The sequence below is a fragment of the Ailuropoda melanoleuca genome, chromosome 7 (genome assembly GCF_002007445.2).
Source record: "Ailuropoda melanoleuca isolate Jingjing chromosome 7, ASM200744v2, whole genome shotgun sequence".
Lineage (NCBI taxonomy): Eukaryota > Metazoa > Chordata > Mammalia > Carnivora > Ursidae > Ailuropoda > Ailuropoda melanoleuca.
The window spans coordinates 108,244,258-108,265,865 of NC_048224.1; the positions used below are offsets into that span (position 1 = coordinate 108,244,258).

A 21,608-nucleotide genomic window follows, 5' to 3' on the forward strand; every position below is an offset into this window, starting at 1 on the left:
CGCATAAACCGTAGCTTTAATAAAAGGGAGATCATGATGGCTATCCATGTGTTTAAGCAATTCTGGGACATTCCTGAGTGAACCTGTTTTTGGCATACCTGCTTGAGTCTAATATTGCTGATGTCATCATGGACTCATAAAACAGCTTCTCTCTCTCTCTCTCTCCCTCTCTCTCTCTCTCTGTTACACACACACACACACACGAATTTAACACAGTGAAACTGTAAAAAAAAACAGATTATGTAAAAGTTGTTCCTGTACAAGGAAAATGTAATTTATTTCAGAAATGATAATCACTCAAGTGTATGAGCTGTGTAGGCGTTCATTGGTGAATTTAGACTAAACAGGAAGTGATGTAAATTACACTTATTACACTGCTGGGAGAGAAATATATTAAATCCAGACGGCACTCAGACAAAGTACAAGGAACTCATTGTGTAGAAGGAAACCGTGCAACTTTGGTGGGAAGACAATGCAGTATAGGGTATGAAAGCCATCAGTGGCCATCTGGGACTAAAATCATTTTTTAAGGAGCATGATTTTGTTCTAGCACTGATACCTTTTTTCTTCTTTGATAAAGCCCCAAGGTATTCTAATCCTATGAACATTGCCATTTCTGTACTATTAACCATTTCATGCTGTTGTTTTGTAGTTATTATACTGGAGAGAGTAAGAAACAATGACACTATCAATATTTGGGCTAGAAATCTTAGCTAGATGAAACACCCAGAGTAAAGGAGAGGACGGAGGAAGTTACAGAATTATCTAGCACCCATATAATTCCGCCTATTGCTGAAGTATCCGGGAATCACTCGGAAGGAGAAATACTAACAAATTAAGTTACCTTGAGAGTAAAACAGTATCATGTGATCTATTCCATGAGATTTGTCTCATCGGTCTATCTTTATGATAAAGTTTCCTGGGATGAACTGAAAAACAAACAAAAAACATAACTAGGGAGATGGTTTGGCTGTTTGCATGGCTTAAAGAGGACTCTCAGAAAATCAAGTCAAAGACCAAAGACCGTTTTGTTACAGTCTTACCAAAATGAAGTAACTGAACACACTAGCTTCAGCCTTACGAGTTACTACCATGCTTCCTTCACCACAGCGTAGAACAAGATAGACCTTTCTAATTTATTGGCCTCTGCCTTAACAGAGTTTTTCTAACATGGCGTAACTAATATCTTCACAAATAATTTAGTAAAAATGTACTTACGGTTTATTGCCTCAATTTTCAAAAAAAATCTTATAATCTTTTCGTGAGTGATTTCTTTTGCAAAGTTGGGTTGTGATCACCATGGAAGTATGAAGAAAGTTCTGACTGGGAGAGAAAATCACTCCCCTGGGAGGGACCCCTTCAGAGTTCTCAAAACAGCCAACTTTGGGAAAGTCAGAGCAATGGGTCACAGAGTCTCTGGCCTCAGGCAGAAGCAGCATGTTTGGATTGGGACAGGGTGGGACATACGCCCCCATGGGTCTCTGCACAGTGTCTTTGAGTGGAACAGAGGGATTTTGCAGAACTCCTGCTCATTTGGAAATGGATTTCTGTCAGTAATAAAGTGAGCCCCAAATGATTTCAGTCTCTGATTTTTATGAGTTATTAAATTACACTATGGTTTGCAGAGTCTGAGATGAAAGGTAATATTTTGTTGGGTTTTTAAATATTTGCATGTACATATATAATCAAAGATATTTGTTGAATATTTCTATGATATTCAATGCTCTTAACTCTCTCTCCCACCTCAGCCCCTGTTCCTCACCTTCCATCCTGTTTCCAGCCCCTTAAACCATTGCCCTTTAGTGGCTAAGGACACCAATCCTGGAACCAGACTGACTGGGGAAATTACCTAAACTCAGTGCCTCACTTTTTTTCTGTAAATATTAGGATACTAATGGTACCTAACTCAGAATTTTTCACAATGAATTAAAAGCAGATATAATGCTTAGAATACTGCCTGGCATCTATGGAGTTTTCTTGTTTTATTATTATTTTAATTATCACCTATCATCTATCACCTTTCTATATAATTGTTAGTAGTATTTACTACCATTCCAATTGTAGAATGGATTTTTCTAGTAGATCTTCAATTGAAGGAGACTACGCAAGAGGATACTTAAACAGATTCTCCAAGTGCTTATTTTAGCAATTATTCAAAAGATGTTCTACTCATTAATGGTCTTATTTTCAAAGCCTCATAATCCAGTTTTCTTAAAAATACACAGAAATAAACTAGCTTTGGCATGTGCTAGATGGATCATTCTATACTTAGCTGATACACAAAATCTGAAAAAAATAATTGATTCAATTACAGAGATTCCATTTTCAGCTCCGAAAGGTAACTTTTTCATATCACTTTATATTTCTGGACCACTTTTTAGATATATATTCAGTAAAATATGAAGTTAGGAATCCTTCTTTAGGTGCTAGTTGTTATGAAATAAAAACCCTGTTCATTTTTGAGTATACAGTATATCTCGTTCTGTGTTTCAAATCACTATACACAAGTGGTAAAACTTTTCATAACAAAGGTTTAATTAGAATGGTTAATAACCATGATTTCCAAAGTGTCTGAGTCAGCCTTAGTAATAATTAGGGAGTTTGGTTCCATACAAAATGCTTTATTTAACCTTCATGCCTTCATTCAGATAATTATACAAATGCATACAGTTAAAGGTTTAAACTCTATTTCGGTTCACAGCTCAATTCATAGGAAAGTTGAATACAGAAAAGCAATGCACCAACAGAATATGTCCGAGACACCATTAAAAACGATAACACTTGTTCATTTAAATCTCTGAGAATAGACTGGAATAATCATCCTCTGAGAGAATCTCATTAGGAGGGTCTCCCTTTACATTATCATAGGGCAAAAAAAAAAAAAAAAATCACCATTTTACAGTAAAAGGAAAAAAGCTCTGAGTATATTTACAATACATACACTATACATAAATACAAGAACAACACTTACATAATATTAATAAACTTATAACAGGGGCTGCCTAAACACTACAGAGTATATAAATGCAGAGGAAACTATTGGGAAATTAGATCTTTAGATAAGCTGGAGAAATAAATTCATTTGCAATTAAAACTGAACAGAAAGCCAAATGAAGATCTAAGAAATGAACACCTTTGCTTGCCAGCATCATTGGGGGGGTTTTGTCCTTTAATGCGTAGGACCTCCTGTGGGCATTCTAACTCTCTGGGGTCAGAGACCCAAGAGTCTTCTGTGAAATTACATCTGTTAAGTGAATCAGACGCAGCGCATCTATTCAATTTACTCTTCAGTGGCTTTTGAGCCTAGAATAACTGTTTTGTAAACTAAAGGACGTTTTTGTATTTTTCCGCAGATGGATCTTGTGATCCAGTCATCATGTATAATGAGCGAAGTGTCAAGGAAAAGGAAAAAAGATGCCTGCTTGATTTGGCCAAAGATGATATTTTTCTTTATTCCCATAATTTTTTTTTTTCAAATACGAGTGAGAGATTTATTCAGAAGAACGTGGCATTTGAACTGACCCCCACACGCCAAGAGCAGCGTCTAGACTACTACTAATTATAACTAAGTCATTTTAAGTGGCAGGTGGGTATCTTAAAGGTGGTCTGTTCTCATCGTTTCACAACACAGAAAGTTCTGAGTACATTCTTCAATGGACAAACACGAATTTGCTGGTTTCTCTTTTTTTAAAATGAGTATGTTATGATACACATAATTGCATTCTGATGCAGGATGACATAATACATAAGACGATGTTTTCAAGCTGGTTTTGTAAGTAGTTATCTCACATCCACAGAGAGTTGGTTTGCCGTGTGATGCAATGTGTCCCACATAGACATGGACGAAACAATACAGCCACAATTCTGGGGAGGGAAGGGGGATGGTGATTTTTTTTTTTTAATGGATTTTTAAACACGACAAATTGCGGACAGACAAGTTGATAGGAAAGAGCCTTGAATATAGGCACCAGTGCCCCAGTTCAACGGTACCCATCCAAAGTAATGAAGTTCAAGGGACAAAGTGTATACTGCAGTCTGGATGTAATTACAAAATCCTGCAATGGGAAAACTAGAAACACAAGTAGGGCAAAAGCATTTTTCTACAATGTTTTATGCTGTAGCTTTGGAGCATGAAATTAGCAAAGGGAAGATGTTGGTGTGTCCTTAAAATGTCTTACTTCTGGATTACTTGAGCACTTTGACTAGAATTTGACCCAAATCCTACCCTCCTCTAGAACCCTCATTTCTCACCAAAAATGAATCTCTGTGAAAGTCTTGGTAGGGCTGCTTTGGAAAGAGCAAGGTAGTATTCACACAGTTACTGGTTCTTGCTTTGCACAAAGGGCAGACTCTGTTGTCTCAAAACATTTACGGTTTCTACAGATGAAACCCAGAAAGAAAAAAAAAGTCCTGATGTGACTATTGCCACTATTCATCTCTTTTCAACTCACTTCAAATTGTGGTTTGGTTGTTGAGAAACTGGTACTTGTGAAACCCAGTTAACGGGGAAGAGAGCCGCTTCCCGCAGTGGCTTGTGCGCACGGAACACTTGCTCTCAGCACGGAAGGGCATTTGTTTATACAGGTTTTATCTCTTCCCTCGGCCAAGGAACAGGGAGAAAGATCATAATTCAGGAGATTCATTTTCAGAAAAAAGAAACACCATGAGAAATGACATTCTCTTAATGTTTTCTAAGCCCATTAGTATTTCCGTGGATCAATATTGTCAGGGACCTTGTTCTACACAGAAAAGGGGTGGAGGTTGACTCCTCTGATGTTGGACAGCTTCTTACAGAAAATTCAATTAAACTAACAACAATACTATAAACAAAACATTCATAAGACTATTTAAAACATTCCAAGGTGGTACTGTCAGGCGAGAAATCGGAAAAGGCATTGTCCGTTCTCCCTCCTTGCTCAGCATCTGAACGTTTGTGATTGCCACCCCAGAAACAGCCACCAAGAGTGGGCTCTGTTAATAACGACTCGTTTGAGGGAGGTGAAAACTTCAAATGCAATTTGAGCAGATTCTAGAAGGTCTACCGGTGGAAAGGTTTTTACTATGCTTACAAAGAAATACATAGAATGGAGAAAACCCCCTCTGGCTAAAATGCCACACAGTAGGGGAGAGTTTTAATGATCTGGGTTCTCCAGGCCAAACATTTAGGAGGAAAGTGACAAGTTCAGGGATACTGGTTGTTACTGTTTGTTTATAATGATCCTTCATGCATGACTTTCCAGGAAAAGACCGATTTCAAATCTTAGCTACCACTGTCCTACCATGCGCTGTCTTGTGCTTGGAAAATAGGACTACCCAGCCATAAAACAACTTCAGTTAGAGATAGGACAACTTGGCTGCTGGGAAGACAAGTGCAATGTAGTACGGGTAGAAGAATACAGGCTTCAGAGCCAGACATGCGTAGCTTTACCTTCCCACTCTGCTGTTCCCTTTTGTGTTTGCAGACAACTCACCAACTCTCTCTGGGCCTGTTTCCCAGCCATAAAATGTAAACCTGTTTATGGGTTAATGTGTCCAAAAGTGGCCTAGTAGAATGCTTGGTATAGAGTAAGGACTTAAGAAAGAATAGCTGTTGTTTTCATGGTTTGCTGAATTTTAGACCTTCCCATTCAGCACTTTCGGACACCTTGCGGAAAACAGCGCAGTCAGAAGACTTGACTGTGGTGAGATTAAAGGACCCAGCTGCTTTCCTTTGACACTTATTGGTTCTTTTACACCTTATCCTGGCACATTTCCTTCTCCTTTTCATTCTTTCTGAAACTCAGAGAAGGAAACAGTAGATGGTTTCCTAGGCCTGCGGTCTGGTTCTGGAGAAATATGTAGATCGCTGTCCATCGTGGTCGTCTTCACTGTCTAAAGCCTGAGTGTTTAATCACAGTTATACTTTTTAAAATTGCTCTTACCAAATGTTTGGTTCTGAAGGAGTATAATTTTACTGATAGCCCTCAATAGCTTGTTTGGGTGGATTTGTGCTCTGAGATGGTAAGACTGGACAATTTCCAGGGCTCTTGTCTATTTGTATAATCTCATTGTATATTTCTATTCGTGACTCCACTTCTAGCAGTAAAATAATTAGAGGAAAAAGTAGGGAAGTTCTGAATATAAGTCTGGTAGTTTCCAGGACCAACTGCAAACCTTGGTTAAAGCTAGGCTTACTAAGTGTCAGCAGTCTTCAGTAGGCTTTTAGGGGAGAAATGGCTGTGTGGATATTAATTTCAAAATGGTTCTTGTATGGTAACAGAAAATATTAGGGAAAAAAGAAATGAAGAAATGTAAGGATGAATTTGTGCATTTGATCTTAGTGGACAAAACAAAGTAGAACAAACAAATCTTTCTAGTGTTTTGCTCTAAATAAATTGGGCTTTTGTTAACTGAGCAAAACTTTTTGAGCCACGCACAGTGTTTTGCAAGTTTGGGGCAAATCCATGAAGTTTTTATCTTAAAAGTATAATTGCCATATGCCAGAGTGTATGTTGAAGAGAACCTTAATGTTCAGATTTGCATTCTTACATTCCATAAATAAGATTAAATTAAGAAATACTAACATAAACAAGATTAGGTATATTTAAAAATCACAAAAGAATTTTTGTGGCTATGTGAACATATTCAATTTACTATGTGCATATATTTATTCTTTCTCTCACTCTGTGTGTGTGTGTGTGTATCCCAAACGTGGAGGAACAACCCAGTCTAATGAAGAATTATTGCTGTGTAAAAGTATAGGAATATCTCATTGGTCATAATATCTACTGACAGGCACTTTCAGTTTTTAATTCATTTCTGAAAATGGGCATTAATTATTCTTATTGCCAGTACAGATTCATTTAACATGTGGCCATAACCATAGCACTTTATCTTGTCAACATGTAGCTACTCTTAAAACTCTTCATTCCCTCTGGAATCAAACAAGAATAAACACCTTACCGTTGTTTTGTTTTTTTGTTCTCATCAAGAACTAGTTCATCGAGGAGGAAGATAATTGAGAAAAGAGAACGATTGCTAGATGTTTCTCTTTAGCACAAGTTCCTATGCAGCTATTTCCCCCTTTCCAGGCAAAGACATTTTGAATTTGGAATCAGTTGTTTGCAACTTAAAATGACTTCACTGTGTTTTAAACCATCCTGGCTAAATTGAGACGAGTGGCCACTCCATTTTGTCAGAGCACAAGGAATGGGCTCTGCCAAAGCAGAACAGAGTTCCCATGGCAATATTGCTAATTGTAAGATATACAAGGCATATCTGAACAAGTTTATTTTTTTTTTATTGTGATGAAAACTAGAAGCTCTTTTTTTTCCCCAACATACTTCATCAAACTATTTACAACCTCTGTAAAATTTGCGAGTTTGAAAATACTTTTCCACTATCACATATGTTTACGAATACAGCAAAATATTTTCACTCTATTTTTTTTTTAAAGATGCAGTATCCTCCTATTTCATTTTCTTATGAAAATCTGAATTCCTATTGCAACTGCACAGTATTCAGCACATGTAAAGTACCAACGGACATGGGTTGCTAACAGACGTTACTCTATAATGAAACTGTGAAAATATAGCATTTTTAAAATTTTTATGTACACTTCTTAACTATAAAATGCAGGCAAAGTCATATATAGCATCATAAGCTGATTCCCTAATAAGGTAAATAACTTACATTTCTAGACAGCATGGATTATTACAAATTCATTCTTTTAAAAAAGTTCTTTGTTGATATTTAACTAGCTGCTGCATGTGCAGGCGTGAATGTGCTGGGGGGGCCTGTACAGGTAAGTGGAAGGCAGTGTGGGGATGAGTAGAAATGTATATGGAAGACATGACTTACCAAACCCCTTTGCTAAACGGAACCAAATCAAATTGAAAGACTTTTTTAATGAGATGCATTACCTCGGAAAAAACTGGAGGAAGAGATTTGGTCAATGACGTTAGAGAATACATTTACCTCCTCAATTTACAGGCATTGAGTATAGAGCAAAATCGGAGACTGGACTATGGACTATGAGTATTAAGGCTTCCCGGGCCTAATATGATCCGTGAGAGTTCTCCCACGTTCAGTCCCTCACATGAAGACTAAAACTCAGCGTCTCATGGGTGCTGGCATTCTTAACACTGCTTAAATTCTGTCAGTCCTCGCTCTACGGTGAAGACACCTTTATAGCAACATCATGGCTACATTTCTAAGCAGTCATAACAACATAACGAAGGCGTATTAGTAGATCTGAAGGCCTCACCTCACCGGATTTATTCAATTGCAGCTTTGGTAAGTATAATAAATAAAGTACAGAATAAGGAATACTGCATCTTTATCCAAATACATGTTATCGTTCTGATGAACTGATTTCAAAGTGCAGAATTATATTTACGTTTAAAACACAAATGGCAAAATTTGAAGTTAAAAAAAGTTGTATAAAAAGGAACACAATCTTTGTATAAGCTATTCCAAATTTCAACCACAAGGAGAATGGCCTTTCTCATCACCTAGAACTGGCATTTGTAAACACTAGCATCTTGTAAGTTCTTTTCCCCTCACACTCCTCTTCCTATTTTCCCTTTAACCTTTCAAGTGAATAAAAAGTGCTCTTCTTAAAAATGCAGTTTGTGTTACTGTTATTCCACTGCTTTTGAAAATAAATGTCCTATAGTGTTTTGTCGAAGTGATGCCAGGCAGTAGCAAATTCTTTATGGGAAAGCCATGAGGAATTTTAGTCTAAACGTCTTAATAGAACTTAAGACAAGCGTTCAAGCAGGCTTCTCAGAGTCCACACGTAACTGACAGGTTGGGGCTGGAGGGGGATGGGGAAGCGTGAGTCGGCTTCCGCACAACTTAAGATCGGAATATGGGGAGGGAATCTTACACAACCTCGGAGTAACCGGTAACATTTCCAAGAACGCTAACTCGCTTGAACTCCGTCTCTACAACGCACAGAGATCGTCAGGCCTACCGCCGCTTCTCCAGCCATCACGGCCGTCCGCGGAGCAGTTCTCAAACACGCACGCACGTCCGACTGCGAGCTCAACAGCTCCCAAGTCAAAACCAAAGAGTGCTTCTAGTTGGGGGACGGACAAGTCCTGTGGATTCTGCGCCTTTTCGCGTGTCCATCATCTACTACTGTGCTTTTTAAAAGAGGCTAGCATGGACACAGATGAAATGGAGGCGGCTTCTCCATGCCTGAAGATATTCCTACCTAAAATCCTAATTCCTTCTCTCCCCAACCGCTTTCCTTTCCGTGGGGACACATTAGTAGAAAACTCACCAGGGAGAATTTGCTAGGTTCCAGGACAAGCCTCGGGTAAGTTTCAGTCCTGGGGTGAGATCAGCAACTCACTCACTGTTTGTGCTTAGATTTCTCTTTAGAAGTATCGAGCATGTCACGGGGGGCGGGGGGGGGTGTTGGCGTAACGCTGACAGGTTTTAGCGGTTAACTTACCATCTCAGTCTGGTTTCCACTTCCAGAGGGTGAGGAGAAAAAGCTCACTTCCCTGAACCTTTCCTATGCGATCAGAGAGGAGCAGCCCATTTAGTTCTGTGCTAAATTTAAATCAAGCTGTCACTCAGGAAGCTCCCACTGCCTGTCAGTTCTATGAATTCTAAAAACCATTTCTACCTGTAACTCTCTCAAGACATCTCTGTGCAGAGAAGAGATCTGCCCATCTTATGAGGGCAGGCAGAATGGAATCAAGTCTACACTGCCCCTGGGCGATTCACCTACTGACTGCCAACCCGGTTCCAGGACCAGCAGGGAGGGCTGCACAGCCGTGCTGGCCGCTCCCGTGTTCTTTGCCACTGACCAGGAACCAATGCTGGTGAGCAGCAAGAGACCCTTTTCTACCCCAAATGGTCACAGGCAATGAGAAGTAGGAATTGTATACAGTACAGATACAAAACTTTCCAGTTGGTAAAAAACCAAAAAACCAAAAACCAAACCAAAACAAAAAATCCCACAAAAAAATAGCGCTTGGTGGGTAGTAGATTGTGTAGCAAAAGAAGTTATTTATCAATAGAATCAAAGCCCTTGTTTGAGGGAAATTGCCTGATGAGTTTTTCAGACCTGGCAGAAATTCAGAGCACATAGTTTTGAAGATAGAATTTGACCTGAACATCATTATGCTGTTGCTTGAACCTTTAAAACAATCCCTTCTAATACCATCCAACACAAATTGTCCTTGTTTCAATGTTTATCGTTCCTTGCTTCGTCAGAATAAGATTGTCTGAATTAGAAGATGATCCTAAAAAGGACAGTTCTCCCACCGGAAACTATTTCAGAATGTTCAAAATGAGCTAGGAATATTGTGAGGTTAATTTGTGCAATTCCCCAAATCAAGTGTTTTAATTAAAATATATTGCAAAGGTCTATGCTGGCAACCTTTTATATCTAAGCTATAAAAAATCTTAACAACAACAACAATAACAAAAAATGTCACCAAGCCCCTTGGCCACATAAAGCTGAAAAAAAAACAGCTTTTAGTGGGGAAAAAATATGATAATTTTTCTGAAAGAATGCTTGTTGGTGATGTATTGCTTTGTTTACTGTATACTTCGCTAGTTGCAAGGCTCATAATTTTAGGGGGTTGACGGGACTGTCATCTCCCCTCACCCTCAGCACTGGATGAGTGGTTCAACATCCCTGTCCATGCCAACGCAGAACCCCTGGGGTCTGATACAGCTTAGAAAAGGAAATCTGTATAGGAGAACCTAATGGAGAGGCACTTAGCCTTGGCTCTCCAAGTGAGGAAACTAGCACCATGTTAGGCTTTCCTCCGGGAGCACTCCCTTTCCACTGACTTGGTTCCAAGGAGAACTGACCCATTAACCCAAGGGTTAATTCCCTGCTATGCCTCCTTGGCCTTTCTGGTCACCAAATAACTGTTTTCAAACAAGAAAAGGGGAGCATAATCTTTAATTGTGGTACTCAACCAAGCAGGACAACAAACAGCAGAAAGATTACCTCAGTGCTGTCAATGTAACCAAGACCTCTAAAATGCTGGGGTGTTTTTTACAATCCCTTTAGTAAGTATGAAAATTGGTAACGTGAGTCCTCAGTGAAGTTATTGTAGGAAAGTCCTTTTATTCATTATTGCTTTTCTCCTCAAGAGGCGCGTTATTCCATCTCTGCTTTGTCTGATTTTTCATGTTCACTGACTTTGCCTGGGCAGCCCCACCTCTTACCTTGGTGCCAGTGTGTCTAAGAAAGTTGTTGTTTTTTTTTTCCCCCTGATTCCTTGTAATCAAATACTAGGGGCAGGAAGAGATGATGCCTAGGTGACAGAACACTGCGGTTTGAAGTGGGGCAGTAGTTTTTTTAGACAGGCTCTTCCTATTCAACTACAGAACACCTCTGTGCCGGTCCACGCCAGAGCAGACACCGGGACTACGCTCCACCTGAAATGTCGCTGCCCCTCTGCTCGAACAGATGAACAAAACAGAATCAAAACAGAACAGAAACAATCAACGACAAACAAATGAAAGATTCAATGTCGGTTTTTCTTCAGGGCATGGCAGAATGACAAGTGGCGGGTGGCGCTATCTAGAATGCCGTCACACTACTGCCAAGGGCCGCCTGAGTGCCCCTTTCTTTTCAGGTCATGGAACTCTCCAACAGGCTGCTTCTTCTCTACTTTCATGCTGCTCGCTGGTAACAGATTGGATGTGTGTTCTATCTTACTGAGACAGTAACTAAAATTTCAGTAAAAAGAGGGGGAGGGGTGGGATGATGGGAGAAGAATCCCAACTGGACAGGTCCTGCTCTAGCCATCAGCTGGCGGCAGATGACCTTTAAGGGATCAATAACAAAATGTCTGACAGCTCAGAAAACATACAAGCTACAAACACCTTGACATGGCAGAGCACACGGCACGGGAAACAATGCCTGTCTCTTCAGCGTTTGTGTCACCGATCTCCCAGGCCAGCGTGAAGACGTTTCTCGTGGAGTCGTGATGGGGGTTACCTTCAGACCAAAGGGAGAAGTGTTCCTTCTTTTTCCTGCTCTGGTTTCAGACATCGTGGGATGGTGATGCCCTTTGTGTTAACACTGTGGAGGGGATTCAGCCCTGCTGAATGGGGTGCCGCTAAGAGACCCAGCTCTTACGCCCAGCTGGACGGGGAGCATTCCTCACACCAGCATGTGCCTCCGGCGGTGCAGTGCCAAGTGATCCGACCGGGAAAAGCTGCGATCACAGTCCGCGCACTTGAATGGCTTCACTCCCGTGTGTTTGCGGTAATGCCTTGTCAGTTCGTCCGAGCGAGCGAACTTCCAGGTGCAGCCTTCCCAGGTACACTTGTAGGGCTTCTCTCCTGGAAGAAAAAGGGACACACGCTTTTGGTGCTCCGTCACTTTCCCATAATAACCAAGCCAGCACTATGTGTGGGGAAACTGTTGCTCTCAGCGGGTTTTCCGTGTGGTCATCCTTGGTGGGGAAACCTTACCATCCTGCCAGTGGGCTGGGGGTCAGTCGGGTCAGGGTGTGGGGATGGAGGAGGTGTTCGATCTCGTCTCTCCTATTGTGACATCTCATCTGGCAGGTTAGTCAACACTTGCCTCCTCAATGACGGGGACATCAAAAGGCACAGACTAATCGCTACTGGATGTAATCACAAGCGCTCGAGTAAAAAGGCATTTTAGCTCTCTCCCTCGGCTGATTTGGCTCTAATGCTGAGACTCACAAAGAATTATAAAGGGTCACTAGTTATGCTTAGTTTCAATACTCCTCACCAGATGTGCATCGCTTAGATGATTTAAGGCTATTTTAGGACAAAACGTCTATTTATCAGTCACCGGGAATATGCACAAAATCTCATTGAAAGGTAAAGCATTCCACCACTCTCCAAAAATTAGGTAGGAAGTACACGTCATTCATAAACATCTACTTTTTGCTTGTCTATTGTTGAAGAATCCTAGATAGCTTAAGAGTGTAAAGTTTAAATACTCTTTTCAGTGATTTAATTAGGGTGAGTCCTGAGGAATCATCAAGTTGGTTTTAGTGTTGAAACTCATGGTGAAAAGCCATCTGAAGAAGTACGTAATTTGACCGGGTCCTTCAGTCAACTTGTAAGGACAGTAAAATATGCAAAGGCTTTGCTGGGAAAAGATACACCATCCATTGTCCAAATGAACTCCCAGGGGGAGAGAGACAATGGTTGACCCAGGTGCGTTTGTTTTTTTTTTTTTTCCCTGGCTCTCATTCAGAATGGATGCCCTGTCCCCATGCAACCCCACAAAAAGTGATCTCTCCTTCTATTTCTTCCATCCAATAGTCAACAACAGGCGTCCTGGTCACACACAGTCTTTGGTGAAAAGGGCCTAAATGGTGAAGGGAGCTTTTTGCACATTCCTGTGCATAGAGCTGTAGGGTGAGTATTGTTAACCCCACTTTACAGATGAGAAAACTGAGGCTCAATGTAGTAAAGTAACTTGCCCCATGTTAGAAAAAAAAAAAAAAAGATGTATTTGGCTCCAAAGCCAGTGCTTTTCACTACGCTGCAGTGGAATGTATAATTCTTTTCCCATGTAAACTTCATCATATCCTCAAAGTTGGTTCTACTTTCTCAGGTACTCCCAAATCATTCACTTCTTACTTCTATTATATCATCTATCCAATATATCATAAAGATTTTATTCCGATGCCTTTCTCCTCTACCCGTTTCTGAATATGTGGAGGTCAAGAACTATGCCTCTACCATTTCAGGATCCTTGGATCCTAGAATAAGTATCAAGCAAAAGCTTGTATCAATCAGTAAAACTGCCACCACATGCACACACACACACACACACACACACACACACACACACACACAGAACCACTAAGCCCTATAAGTGAGAGTATAAATGATGTCTACAAGGGAGAACTAGCCTGAAGTGGACCCAACAATTTTCATTCAACTCTGAAATAAATGCTATCTATATGGGTCTTTTCAGGATCAAGTGACCCTTTCAGAAGGGAGTGAATAGCACAGACCAGTTAAATCTAGAAATATTGATGCACTAACTGTGGGCCACAGAAAGCTCCAGGTTACTCTGAAAGGGCTCCTTTCAAGTAGAAGCCTACTGAGTGGATTAACCCAAAACCTCAACCTCTGACTCATTCTAGATGTCCCACAGAGACAAAAATCTTCATTTGCAGGTGTCTACTGACCCAAGTTGAACAGAAATTTAAAAACACAAAAATCAGCAAAACCCCTAACTTAAAAAGATTGAGTGTCTCCTACATAGTACCTCAATGGCAACGGTTAACCTGCTTTTATTTACACATCCTCTGTATGTGTTTGTGACATTCACATCACGAGCATGGGTTCTAACAAGATGAGCTTGATATAAATCATGTCTTCAAAAACACATCCATCTTTGGGGCACTGAGCTCAGCTGGTAGACTCTTTGTCACCAACAGGCACTTCCTAGCCCTCTCTGGTGTCACTCTGGAACCAGCTACCGAGAGTGTAAGGCCTAGGAAGGAAAGAATAGTGGGTTTTCTTAGTTGAAGGATGGAGGTGGGAGTGTCATATGTCTATGACTCCCTTTGCCATTCTGGACAGAGTGAGAGGAAGGGGACCCATAGCTGGGATGAGCCTGGAAAGCAAGTAGAGGCAAGGAGGGGACAAGAGCCTCTAGTCTCATCTCAGGAGGATGGTAGAGGTTCGAAAGGCCCACCATGGGGACAGTTTATTGTCTTGGGTGCTCTCTGGATTTCCTTGTACACCCAGAGTAGGCACTTAATATTCTCTAATTTTTTCCTCACAATTTTAATAGTCTTTTCCTTCCGTTTTGGCTGTTTAATAATGGCATTTATGTCTTTTCCATTGAGAATCTGTAGCAGAGAGTGGCTCTTCTAGGCAAAATCCAGTCTGTGGCCTGTTTTTTGTGCAACCTTTGAGCTTAGAGTGGTTTTTACACTTGGTATGTGGTTGAAAAAAAAATCAAGAGGACTATTTGATGGCATGTGAAAATTACATGAAATTCAAATTTTAGCGTCCATAAATAAGTTTTTGTTGGAACACAAGTCTCCATATTGCTGAAGGCTGTCATCCAGGGATGGCAGAATTGAGCCCCACAACAGAGAGCGTCTGGCCTGTGATGCCTAGAAGTTTACAGAGATATCTGGCCCTTTACGGAAAGTTTACTGACCCCTGCTCTAAGGGGTCACCTGAGCCTTTTGCAGGCTTCCTGGTTACGTTAACTTATTGAATTGGGGTACATAATGCATATTGTTAATTTGGGATGGGTGGGTGAGGGAATATTTTGGCTATAGAATAACCACTTATTCTCCACTTAAGACCCCAACTAAAATTCTACCAGCCCACTCAGTAATAAACACAGATGATATTTCATGTCAAATACTTTAAATTGAAAGTTCTGGATTGAGTGACTCTCTGAAAAGACTCACTCAATCCGATCTGAGTTTTAAAAACATCTTCAGGATCTTCCCTGCTCATTAAAAAATGAAGAAGGTCCTTCCTATGAGAGTGAGGTCAGGATAGGGTAGGGCCAGGAATGTCTCTATATACTTTTATTAATGAGGCAGTACAGGCAAGGAATGTTATGTTTATGTTTTTATGGATATTAAAAAGAAAGTATACCTTTTTATAAGATATTTTCAAAGAAAATTCACTTATCACTCAGACAATTAAGTTTACTATTCTCCGGTAACCAAAAGAACAATGATTCTACACAGTGATGGAGGCTTCTCTCCAAGCCCTTTTAATACAGTTGTGTTACAAGGTCACGGTGAACCATGATGAGTTACTACTATTCTACTGAGTCTGGGAAGGAAGGCACAGGAAGGGAAGGATCAGAAAGTAGCTTAGCTGTAGGACATTGTTTCTAACATGGATATTTCAGGGGCTAGGGCACAGGGGAAGCAGTAACTGATGGTAAGGATTTCTGTGAACTGAGAGGTGGAGCAGGAAAACATAGTGCAAAACAGAGAAGTATTCTGTGAGGTGGAATCCAGGGCAATAGGCAATCAGGAAAGACAAGGTCGCGTGAAATGGGTGAAGTGGGTCGAAAGGCACAGAAAAACGGAGTCATGATGGGGATATAATGGAACAGCAGGGTGACTATAGTTAGTAACATTGTATTATTTATTTGAAAGTTGCTAAGAGAGTAGATCTTAATGACAAGTTCTCATCACACACAAAAAATCATCTATATCTGTGCTGACAGATGTTACCTACACTTCCTGTAGGGATCATTTCACAACCTACACAAATATTGAATCATGTTGTACACCTGAAACTGATTTAAGGTTCTATGTCGGTTATATCTCGATTAGAAAAAGAAAGACAAGGAATAGGTCTCAAAAATACCAGAGGCAGACACGAACTACTCTTCAATAAAACCAGTGGAAATGATAAATAAACTTGTAAGTTATTAAGGGGCTAGGCGACGAATGAAGGCATATAATGAAGAATGCAAACCTTTTCCACTAGGGAGCGGGGAGTGAGAAAGGATATCAGAAAAGAGAATACTTAGTTGTCTGAGTGATAAGTGAATTTTCCTTGAAAATTTCTTATAAAAAGGTATACTTTCCTTTTAATATCCATAAAAACTTAAGCGTAATATTCCTTGCCCCATTGCCTCATTAATAAAACTAGAGTTTGGGTATTCTCTTCCCACACTTAAAAAAAGACAAAAAAAGAAAATGATTATCTTCAAATCACTCTTCAAAATTAGAGACTGAGCTATCGGAGGTAGGGGGGGAGATGGCCACCTTGACCAGGCACAAAGCTTACTTCTGCCCTTTGCTCAAGAGACCTAGGTTTTGATTATACCTGCCCCCTGCCTAGCATTTTATTAAAAAAAAAAATCAATAAATGTGCTTTTTGGACTAGTCAAGTTCTAGAAGTGGAGATAAGACCAATTTTAATGGCCACTGCATTGTATTAAACTATACTTTTTATTTTATGCTGTGCTTTAAAGCAATTTAAAGGCTACAATCTTATAAACAAATCAGGGTAACAGAAACTTCCTGATGTGAGCAAAAACTTACTAAAATGATAAACGCGTTTGTAAGACATATTGTAGTATGCGTAAATGAGCCCTGAAAGGATATAACGAAGAGACAGAATCTTTCTTCCATCCTTTCTTCTTTCCTTTAAAATCTTCCTAGAAAATAAAAAAAACCTAAATTTAATGTTAAGAAGTCAGTGTGGTAGGTACAGAATGGAAGTGTATTCTCCAAGACAGTGTTCCTATGGAAAGAGTTGGCTTGGGCGATGGAAGGAGTCAGGCGTCTCCCAGGGTCTGTGCTTCTACTGAACATAGCTCCTGGGTATTGGCATGATGATGGTGACAGAAAACACGATTTCCAATAATTTCTTCAGGAATTGTGAGCTGTCCTTCAACACATTTGAATTAGATTTCTGCAAATGTGTTACTCAAACCTGTTTTCCTTAGAAATAAGCTGAAAATAAAAACAGCATGCCCACTTTCTTCCTTCCTTTTGTCTAATTCACAAGTACACTTAGAATCCCTTGTAGCAAAATCTCTGAAAGCGTAGTTAATACTTTTCAAAATAACAGGAAGTTTTGACTTCACCATCGGATCATCTTTGATTTTTGTTTCTTCCACTAATCCCACGAAATAATGAAATGATAGAAAATGGTATCGTACATGTCTTTACCAATAAGTCTTAGTAGGTGATGTTTCTTGGCTAACTTGAGACATTAAGTTGCTAGTGTCTAAGAAAAACTGAAGGACACGATCTGGGTAATTATTTGGTACTTTAAGTACCAATAAAAGTCTTCAGTTTTAAAGCATGGAGTTCTCCATGTCCCATGACAAATCCAAGCCATTTCCACACTTTGTGTTTAAAAAAAAAAAAAAAAATCTGGCCATTTTTGAGCACAATCTGTCCTCCTCTGTTCTTTAAAAAACCTGGACTACACTATGAGAACCTCTGAGAAAGGAAAATGTTAACCAAAACTAATAGCAAGGGCTTCTATTTTTTAAAGTGGAACAGTCCTATAAAGATGAAAGAGAGAGCAAGCAAAAAAGGAACAAACGAGGAGGTTTGTAAAGTTTTGTTCTAAAACATTCTTTTTAACTCCACTTTCGGGGTTCAGGTTAAGTATAATTTTTTATGCATAATTGCCTCTGTGCTGTGTGCGCGCACGTGCGTGTGTATTCGCGGGCATGATTTAAGCAGAAGTCTAATTAAGTGTCCTGAGAAACTGAAAACTCAAGTCAGGGTTTTTTTTTTTTTTTCCTTGCAACAGTCAACAAACTGATTTATTATGAGAACCCCTGTCTCTTTCAATCTTGGTTAAAGAAAAGGATTAAGAGTCACTAAATGCATTTCCATGACATTTACCCAGCAGAAGCATAATAAAGTCTAAAGAAAACACCAGGTATTGAATGGAGTCCCAAAACCCACGAAACAAAAATAACTTTTTCAGGTACCTCCCATCTTGCCATCTGAAATGCTGAAAGGTGAATGTGTACTGAGACAAAAGACAGGTGCCCTTTCATATTAAAATGATGTGTGAGCAATACGCAGAAGAGGAATGTGCCGTTTGAAAGAGTCTGGGTCAAACAAAACAGCCATGTTCTCACATCAGCTTCTCTCTAATATTTTCTCAAGCAACTGAAAAGGAACACCTTTTGCAACAGGAAGCAAAGGCATTTTTTTTTTTTCGGTTCAGAAGTGCATCTCTGAAATGCGTCCCTGTTTAACTTTTATAAAGTTACGGGGCCCCAGACGCTGACAAATGAGCTTCATTACACTCAAGGCTCAACATATTTGCTGTGACAATCTGTTTCACTTGAGGAATGGTATTTGCATATGGGGGGGTGGGGTGGACCAGAATCAAGATTCCTATCTTGTCTTCTGGTTTCTGTTACATTAGTTCATAAAAGTTCACACTATTTCAGATCTGGGAGGAAATTAGGTACTTTTAAAACGAGGAAACAGAAACCTAGAGCTGAGATTACACAGCCCCTGACTTGTCCTCAGGGTAGACCGGGACTGCCTTCTCTCTTGGTGGTGCTAAGGCGGCATAATATAGCAGAGGCTTTGAAATCAGGCAGAAAGCCTGGTCAAATGCTGGCTCGGTCAACGACCGGCTGTTAGATCTCAGGCTCAAGCATTCAGCTTTCTGAAGCACCGTCTCCCCATCTGTAAAATGGACACACTACTCCTATACTTGTGAAACTAAGAAGTCCACAAGGCCTGTAACTGAGAAATGATAGGTGCTTAATAAAAGAGTATTTAATTTTATAGTTATGAAATTCAGGATTTTTCTGGTTTTTTTCTAAGACATAAATAAAGTTAAACATAGATCCTGTTTGCTATTTAAAAAAAAAAACTAAATTAAGGGATTTCTGGGATTGGATGCCAATCTTGATCTTGATTTACCTAACATTTTAAGTATAAAACTACTTTATAGGCTAAAGAGAACAATGTAGTATTCAATCATTTGTTGGATCCATTTGATCTTGTCAAGTCAATCAAACACATAAACAATATGTTAGTCTCTGCCCCACTGAATTGTCTGGGCTAGATTAACTGTCTTCTTCATGATGTGTAAATGAGACCAAGTGGATTTGTTCTTTCTTCCCCATGCAATTCCATAATGGCTATCTTTGATAAAAACCATATGTGCCAAAGCATATAGCACTTTCCGTGCACCACACTTTGATCTAAGAACTTTACGGTAGAGGTGGGATTTGAACCCTGGGAGTCGGACACCAGAGCTCTCAGTTTGAACCTCTCCTCTATATTGCCTCCCAACACTCTAAGTCACTGCTCTAATAAACCAGGCTATCTGGCCAGAGCTGGTTAAGCAGGCTGAAAATGTGAATTAGTACTTACAGGACAGACAATGTGTTAACACAGGGAAACTAGTCCTTCTCATATAGAAATCAAGTATAAATGAACTAAAATATCCTATAATAAAAACATACTTTACTGAAAGCAAAAAGTTCATGGTCTAAGGGTAATATGTTATTTGGCTCTTCTGAGTTTCTATTTCCACATAGTAACAATATTTATTTTCCTATGTTTCTGGTTGTATTTTCGTTTTCGTTTCTTTTGCAGAGCGTTCTTCCTTTACCTGTCACATAAATGTTTACCAGGATTTTGACTTTGACTTCTTCTCACTGCCTGTGTTCTCCTTGGCTCCCATGGCTTCCACCACAACTTGTAAGGAAAAGATTCCTAAGGATGGATACCTCAGTCTCTCTCCTAAGCATTACAGGGAGATCTACCACAGAAGTGGCGGTCTAACAGCCATCTCAACATGACCAAAACTGTACTTAGCATCTACCACCTGAATAAGACAAGTTTCTCCTTCTGTTTTGCTAATTGGAAAAAGAGGCAATCCCACCTCCTCAGGTATTAAGTCATGAACCAGTTGGGGGGATTTCTTGGACTCTTCACTGTTATTCTCTGCTTGCCCCAACCTGATTATTACACCTGACAGTGCTGCCTTCTGTCCAGCTTCCTCTCCAGTTTATCCCCCCAGTGGTAGGTGGCCTTTCCTTAGGTTCTTGCCACCTTCCACCAATACCAACTTCAAATGGTTCTGTTTTCCTGTTTTATGTGCTACCCCCTCCAATACCGTCTGCGCTACATTGGAGGTAAACTTTCCCAAAGACAATCTGATCATGTCACTCCTTGATACCCTGGACACACCCATATGAAACTCTCATCACACCCTACTGTGATTGCTGGTTTTCCTGTCTGCCCGCCCCACTCAGCAGTTCTGTACTGAGGACGGCTTTGAACTTTCTTCATCACTATATCCCCAGGGCCTACACAGCTAGGTGCTAATAAATGTTTTCTGGTTAAATGAATGACACTACTTAAATTCAAATACCTCACATTCTTTTAAAAATATAACATACAACAGTCAAGTTAAGAGTCATCTAGGGGCACCTGACTGGCTCAGACAGTGGAGTGTGCGATTCTTGATCTTGGGGCTGTGGGTTCGAGCCCCACACTGGGTGTCGAGCTTACTTAAAAAAAAGAGGGGCTCCTGGGTGGCTCAGTCAGTTAAGCGTCCGACTCTCGGTTTTGGCTCAGGTCATGATCTCAGGGTTGTGAAATCGAGCCCTGAATTAGGCTCCGTGCTCCATGCAGAGTCGGCTTGAGATTCTCCCTCTCCCTTTGCCCCTCCCCCTGCTTGTGTGCCCTTTCTCTCTCTAACGTAAATAGATAAAAATCTTTAAAAAAATAGTAATCTATTTTGTAAGGCAGAGAGAGTCTATTGCTAGCATTCTATCCATTCTACCATCTTTTCTATTCTATGAATTAGAGTATGTATTTTTGAAAAGGAAAATAAATTTGAGAGGTTTTATTTAAAACTAGTGCTATTTAAAGGTCTGGTCTACAAACAAGTATCTCATTTTAAAACTTTAAAATTAGTGACATGACATGTGATTAGGTCTTCTATTTTGCTGCTCAAATGAGCATTAATTATCTTCATTTTAAAACAATATATTTACTTTATAATTCTTTTTATTCTTAGTTATGAAGATTTTTATTGAATAATCTTAAGCACAATAAATAAACATTTTAAATATATTCTTTAGGGGTGGTTATGTTTTATGCAAAGATACAGCTCCTCATTATCTTTAATGATTTCATTAAACCCACAAATTT

The 21,608-nt window shown here is 39.8% G+C and overlaps 1 protein-coding gene across 9 annotated transcripts in view; it reads right to left on the reverse strand.

Moving 5' to 3' along the window:
• Positions 1-2,600: 2,600 nt before the first annotated feature.
• Positions 2,601-21,608, reverse strand: part of KLF12 (Kruppel like factor 12) — a 412,821-nt gene continuing 393,813 nt past the window's right edge. For all 9 annotated transcript variants that reach the window (XM_019794254.2, XM_011218608.3, XM_019794255.2 and 6 more), the window contains one exon: positions 2,601-12,306. In XM_019794254.2, the coding sequence (XP_019649813.1) occupies positions 12,125-12,306 (182 nt within the window). In that variant the 3' untranslated portion in view covers positions 2,601-12,124. The remainder of the gene's footprint in view (positions 12,307-21,608) is intronic.